General features: G+C 43.4%; 1 protein-coding gene across 1 annotated transcript; it reads right to left on the reverse strand.

The window, feature by feature from the left end:
- Positions 1-1,073: 1,073 nt before the first annotated feature.
- eomesa (eomesodermin homolog a) lies at positions 1,074-6,837 on the reverse strand (the record flags this gene model as incomplete). Its single annotated transcript, XM_080734549.1, has 6 exons — positions 1,074-1,848; positions 3,042-3,103; positions 3,557-3,715; positions 4,503-4,624; positions 5,224-5,378; positions 6,080-6,837. 6 exons carry the CDS (start codon positions 6,835-6,837, stop codon positions 1,074-1,076), a joined length of 2,031 nt encoding a protein of 676 aa, XP_080590675.1.
- Positions 6,838-7,500: the final 663 nt, after the last annotated feature.

The following is a 7,500-nucleotide window of genomic DNA, read 5'->3' on the forward strand; positions in this document are numbered from 1 at the left end:
TTCACAGGTCCAAGAAATGGAAAAAGATGGAGCAAAAAATTAGAACGTAAAAGGGGGAATTAGAAAGTAAAAGGGGGAAATCTGGACATGTTTAATACAAAAATAAAAGATAAAACAAATCTCTATGCTTGTGCTTGTGTATACTCTGTTGGACAGAGAATGTGACCTCACAGATCAGTTTGCCGATGCAGTTACTACAACCAATCATACAGATGGAATGATCAAAGGCTTGGATCTTGAAGACGTTCTCACCACTCTGGAGGGTGAGCCCTTCCCAAACAGGTGCCACGACCCCTGAGAGCTTGAACCAGTCTGTGAAGTCCAGCCTGCAGCAGGTGAAGATGAGTTCTCCAGAACCAGCCAGGACTGTTCAGGCCTAGAATTATTGAATGCTTTAACCAGTGAAAAATAGCAGATATACAAGCTCGCAAGCGCGGCTGCGAGCTTGTAGATCTGCTATTTTTGAAAAAGTCGTGAAAATTTGTGCAAATCTTTGAATATATGTATTTTCAAAGCGAACGTTTGCAACTCAAATTCTGCTTCTGGGGGGTCCCTGGAACTAAATATTTTGAGAAGGGGGTCCGTGGCCAAATAAATATCATTTTGGGGGTCCTTCACATGAAAAGGTTTGAGAACCACTGACATAGTAGTCTCTCAAGAACAGACTAACTGAGCTCCAGTTGAAGTGAAAAGGACCTTTTCTTTGACGATGGCTGGCCAGATTGCTGACATAGAAACATAGAATCGGGTCAGAATTCTAATTTTCACGATTTTTCAAAAATAGCAGATCTACAAGCTCGCAGCACGCTGTGAGCTTGTATATCTGCTATTTTTCAACAGTTAAAGCATTCAATAATTCTAGGCCTAAATGGGTTAAAACAGGAACCTGAAGACCTGGTCATTAAAGAGGAAATCTTTTGTGCATCTTGAATGGGGGTGCGGTCAGGGGAGGTGGGGAGAACCAAGCTTTGGCACCTTTTAGAAAACAATAGTAGAAATGGAATTATATGGTTAAGTGCACAAAAGAAAATGTTTTAAAAGAAGCTTCATATTCAGTTTCAATAAATACAGTCTTAAGGGCTTGTGTAGAAGGCATAGTAGCCGCCCATCCCTTTGGGATTGTCTTTGAACTCCTCTGTGCTCAAGTCCTCACACTTGATGGTGGGCGAGTTCTCCGTACTGGACCCGCCGGGGGATAACCGGCGTCTCTTGCAGCCCATGGAGAACACGCCAGAGTCACTAGAGTCCACCGACTTCAGCGAGTGGGACGTCTCGAGCCAGGCGGCCGGCGCAGGCGCCGGCGGGGCACCGTCCTCCGACAGCTTGTCCTTCGCCGTGGCGGTGCCCAGCTGGTCGTCCGCGAAGGCCGGGGGGCTGGGACGCGGGGACCAGGGGAGGCCCGTGGCCACCTTCCGTTGGTACGAGCTCCTGGTGCCCCAGCCGGCCGCCGCCATCGAGGCGAAGGCCGAGTCGGGGTAGTAGCCGAGTGCGTGGGAGGTCTGCAGGGTCGGCAGGGACTTGATGCCGTAGGACAGCAGGCTGCCGGTGGAGTAGTCATTGTCGTAGGACAGATCTAGCTTGTTGGAGCCCGCCTGCTGTACGGGCGTGACGAACCAGCGCTGGGCGGCTGCGGCCGCGCTGGCGTCCTCGCCCTGCGGGGAGAGGAGGCTGTTGGTCTGGGGCACCGCCCTCTCGCCTGTGTAGAAGCGGTTCTGGGGAAGGTTGTTGACAAACTGGTCTTGGAAGAAAGGCTGCATGGCGTAGCGGGCTCCGGGGACGATCTGGTGGGAGCGGGGGGAGTCTGTCGGCGACGGGGTCAGGCGGTCACCCTCTGGGGCTGTGTACATCCTGGAGGTCAATGATAAAGATATTATTAGTGTGGTTACAATAGGCAACACAATACAGATCCTTCTCTAAAACAAATCATATTGTGTAAAAGTACATTTTCTTGAAACTTTTATATTTCTTGAAACATTATATTCTAGATACTGTACATTGGACATTCAGTGAATCATTCCAAACCTTTTTTGTTAAAACTTTGGACATTCAGGGAATTATTCCAAACCTTTTTTTGTAAAAAAAAACCTTATGGCATACAGCTCATGAATATCAAAAGTCCATATTTCAAAATATTACAATATTACAAAGAACACTCAAAACAAGGATTTATAATAGAAAATGCCTTCTGCTTGAAGTCCAGTGGGAAGTTTCCGAAGTCAGTTATGATTTGGGGTGCTATAGCATCTGCAATGCTTTTTTACACAATATTCAATTTTTTCTAGAAGGATCTGTATAGTACCTGTCCGACTTTACCCTAAAAGTTTGCCGTCTTACAGTTTTGGCGGCACACACTCGACCAGCTTAATCGTGTTCTTGCATTTTTGCTACGAGATGTGTTGTTGAGATAATGGAGAATGAAATACATTTTCTCCATTGACTTGAATGGGAAAATGCAAAACGGCAACCACACTTGCAATTTCCCAGAATTGCATCTTTCAAGTTAATTACTTGAAACCCATCATCACTTTTCTACAGTGTTCTAAGAGTTTTAGTATTTTTTGTTTTCTGTTATTGTGGTGAAGGTCTTGCCAATTGACAACCTCACAACGCAAGGCAACAAGTTGCGTTGCGAGCTTGTTGATCTGCCATTTTCAGCTAAAGCTTTCCCCACAATACTAATAATAATAATAATTAAGTGGTTAAACAAGGAGACCTAACAATAACCAATGATTGTAGGTCTTCAAAAAGGATAACACGATGACAAAATAATTTTCATTTTACATGAGATAAATGGACATTCTAGTCATTTATCTCCAGAGCATAATGCGTTGGAGTGAAGGTCAATACAATCCATCACATGGCGGTTGCTTGCCAGGAAGAAAAGATTGTGTTGGTATGCAACACTGTAGTGTGACACAGTTCAAATTGTACATCAATGTTGTGCAAACAGACAAGCTAGCAAAACAAACCCCGCTGCATTTCTTAACCTATAAAGGAAGTAGACAGTGGACACACTCTCACTTCAAATGCGCTGCACTTACGAGTCATAATTGTCCCGGAAGCCTTTTGCAAATGGGTTATGGTCTATCTTCAGTTGTGTGATCTGAAAAACAAAACAAACAATGTGAATATTCAAAATAAATATATTTCACATTACATTATTCCCTTTCTGCCAAAGATAACTTTTGTCTTCTATATTTCTAAGATAATTCAAATAATGACAAAGAAATTCAGTGTCAACATGTATTTTAAGCCAACATGAAGTGGCATAATGTTTTATATTGTATAACGTTGTAGTCGGGTGGAAACCTTGTATGTCCAAAACCATTCGTTTTGTATTTATCAAATTATCTAAACTGTGCGAGGCATTGTGTGCTTGTAGATCAGCTGTTTGTGCGATGGCCTTGTACGATGAAGCAGTGCTTTACTTTGCGAAAAAACGTACACATTTGAAACTTGGAGATACGAGGTCTCTGCCTGACAGTGACGATAATAAAATGAACAGCCAGTTAGCTGTGGATCAAATCAGGGACGAGTTAATTTGTGCCAAGCTTACATCCGTGTTCTGATATGCAGTGACGGCGATGAACTGGTTCTCTGGGAAGGTGAAGGTCTGAGTCTTGGCCTCGTTGCTCATGTCTTCCACCCCGTCCTCCGTCACCTCCACTATGTGAAGCCGAGGCTGATACTTATGAAGAGACTGCAGCACTATCATCTGCAAAGACACACAGATGTTCAAGTTCAACACATACTAATCCTTAATTTATACTACATAGTGTGATGGTGTTACTAGGCAAAAATCTGTTCTTTTCAGCCGTCAACACAGCCGTGTGATTCGAGTATAAATGAAAGGTTCAATCTGTGCAGAATAATCCTCAGCAAAAATTAAAAAATGTACACAAATTAATGTCAATTGGTGTAAAAATGTTTACACTGAGGATTTTGAGTAATCTTACAAATAAAATAAAAAGATTTCCCCAATGGAGAATGATTAGACAAAAGGGGTATTCATTTTGCTACATGCTTGCATGCTGTAAATAAATACATATTTATTTTTATTATTTTTTTTAAATCAGGGTCTATTCAACATATATCCAAAACCAGTAAAACCCTAGTCCACTTTAAAGGAGTAGTTCACCCCCAAAATGACTTTTTTTTCTATTGATTAGTCATGCCATGGAGACAAGAGTTCAATAATATTTTTAGTTTTTTGTTGCATTCCTAAGACAAAAATGTGATAACAATAAACGTATCCCCATTTGTTCCGGATGGGGACCCGTTTTGAAACAGGTCCCCATCCGGAATCAATGGGGGTAAATTTACTCGAATCAAATTTTTGTCTTAGGAATGTGACAAAAACCAAAAAATATTATTGAACTCTACTCTCCATGGCATGAGTAATCAATAGAAAGAAATCATTTTGGGGGTGAACTACTCCGTTAAAGCTGAATTCTGAACCTCCCAACTGCTGGTCTGAAGTGAAGTGGTAATAAATATCTCACCTGTGTATTATTGTTGTTGGCTCCTTTATTGTTGGTCAGCTTCAGTTTTCCAAAAGAGATTTCTTGCCTCATCCAGTGAGCTCCAGTGTTGGGAGACTCGGGATGAACATACATCTTGTTACCTAAGATTAGAGAGATAAAAAAATAAAATACAAAAATAAAGATTTAAAAAATAAATTAGAGCATTAACATCAATAAAACAACAATAGCCTATACCACAGAAATACATTTTTAAAATTTTAGACCATCATTTGTCATAATTTCAAACATTGCCTTTCACATTTTCAGTGAATAATAACGAATAGGGAGGGGGTTAGAATACATATTTTATTATAATAATTAAAAGGAGCCCTTTAATTTAATTATAACGAAATGTCATCATCCTTTATTAGGGCAAAAATAGCATCAGTTGACAAGCTTAAAATATATTTCTTTAAACATGATTATTAAAATAAAAACTATAAATAAAACATGGATAAAGACAAAAACCTTCTCCTACAATCTCTCAAAAGTAGCTTCATTGAATACATTCAGAGATTTCTCCTCTTTTTTTCCCCCACTCAGTTTTCGGACTTGATCAAATCAATAAAAAAACGAATTTGGCCTATATACACCACGTCAAGTGAAATGATAACCAGGCAGCAATAATTACATGACTAATACGTGCGCATTAATTTTGCAGTGCTCTAAAGTTTGGGAAGTAAAATTGTATAAAACTCACCCTGCATATTATTGTCAGCCTTCCCACAGGTGACCCATTTCCCTCCCTGAAAGCGCCAGTGGTTCGGATCTGCCAATATTACTTCCACAAAGACGTTGTAGTGAGCCGTGAGGTTGAGCCCGGTGATGTTGAAACTGAGAAATGGAAACATCCGCCTAAAAAGGTGGAAAATGCATTAAAATTAAAATAAAAATCATCAACCTCAGCTGACAATACATTTAATTCTGTTGAAACTTATTAAAAGGTGGAAAATGAAATTAAAATCAACCTCAGCTATGACAAAACATAATTTAATTACTGTTGCAAATCCCCCGTCTGTGTGTATGCTATGACATGAATCAAAAGGCTATATAATAATCACAACATTATTGAATTAGAAAATGAAGTATAAAGGCAGTATAAATCGAATAGCGCAGTCATAATTCCAACCAAAACGAAATCCCAAGCATTGACATTCAAACTCGAATTCTCACGCGTTTTAATTGAACGATTTATTCAGCCCAGTAATTCCACCTGTGCATGCACATATTTGCAGCGAGGTGCGCGCGACCCACGGGGAGAGACGAGCACGAATCAACAAAGATAATTAAAACCATAAATCATCGAAGCGAAACGAATATCGTGGCCCTAATAAATTAGGAAGCCTATATTAAAACAGTGGATTCCAGAAAATAAAATTATATTAAATAGATTGACCCATTTAAGTCTGTAACTCTAACAGTGTACAAATGGAACCAAATGAACCCTAACGGGTTCATTTGGTTCCATGTTGTACACTGTCAGAGTTATAAGGGGATATCTTGAAATGTTAAAGTTTGAGAATTAAAACACAAGACAAGCCAATCTCCTCTCTTACCGGCCCTGTTTGGTGATGATCATCTCGGTCTGGTGTCGGTGGAACTTGAGCCACAGGGGCCGGTTGCACAGGTAGACCTGCGCCCGGGCTCCGGCCGCGGAGCCCGGCAGGGACATGGAGCCCAGGCCCGAGCCCGTGCCGGGGTAGGACGGGTACAGGCACCCGGGGCCCTGGCCGAACTGGTACCCTCCGCCGCCGAACTGGGTCCTGCCGGCGCACACGGAGGACGAGGAGAAGCCGGTGGGGGGAGGCGGCAGCACCGAGCCGTAGTGCAGGGAGGCCGGGTACCGGGAGGCTCCGTTCGGCCCGGCTGCGGCGTACACGGAGCCCGTCTGGCCCGCGTAGGGGAAGAGGGAGCACGGGTTGGCCACGTCGGAGCTCGCCTGGGGCGGAGGGGAGATGAAGTACCTGTCGGAGCCCAGCTCGTCGAGGCTGTAGCGACGCACGCCCGCCAGCTCGTCCTGATCGCCGACGCCGAGGACCGGCGAGGAGCCCTGCTTCCTCCCGTCGGGGTTGGCTTTAGTCCCGGAGGAGGCGAAGGTGTCCGCCTCGCCCTCGCCCATCATGCCGCTGCCCAGGTACTTCTTAGCGGGCTCTGAGACTGAGTCAGTCCGTTGCTGGTCCACCTCCTGGTAGTCAATCTGCTGGGAGGACGCCGGCCCCGCCGGGCTGGTGTTGGCGCTGTCCGACGACGAGAGGTTGTAAAAGGTCTTGGGTAAATTGATGCTGGCGCTGGGAAGGATGTTCTCTAGCTGCATTGTTTTATGTGTTGTACGTTGGGAGTTGTGTTCTGTTTGGATGCTATTAAAGAGTTCTGAAGTCACTCTCTCTGCAGCCAAGAGGCGACACCAGTCCACCACCACCAGGCGTCTTGGTTTCTCCCCTCTCTCTCTCTCTCTCTCTCTCTCTCTCTCTCTCTCTCTCTCTCTCTGTGCGTCCCCTTGTCTGTTTAGGTTTTCAGCTCAGATTATCATGTGCACATGGATTGTGTTTCAGGGCTCTTCTTATAAGATGCGACTTCGCCGCACACATCCACGGGGGGAGGGACTATTTGTGGATCCGTGGAATTTGTCCCAGCCCTCTCTCTGCCACGACATGATGTCCAATAAATAATAGAGACGGCGCGTTTAATTTAATTAGACATGCGTCTGCATCGACATACCGCTTAACTCAACTCGCGCCCACCTAAAGATGTTTTTTTAATAGGCCTAAATAAAAAAACCTGACCTCAACAAACAAAGCAAGGGTTATGGCCTATAGGCTATAGTAGTCAGAATGTTTAATTCGGTTTTTAAGGAGATTTAGGAGAATAATTCCCCTGTCGGTTTGCGTTTGGAGATTAAACCTATGACTTCATCTTCAATCTTAATCAGCTATTTGTATTTTGATGCGTCTTTCTCTTACGGCAATTCTGTTTATAC

The sequence above is a fragment of the Nannobrachium achirus genome (genome assembly GCF_963921795.1).
Source record: "Nannobrachium achirus genome assembly, chromosome: 10".
NCBI classification, from domain to species: Eukaryota; Metazoa; Chordata; class Actinopteri; order Myctophiformes; family Myctophidae; genus Nannobrachium; species Nannobrachium achirus.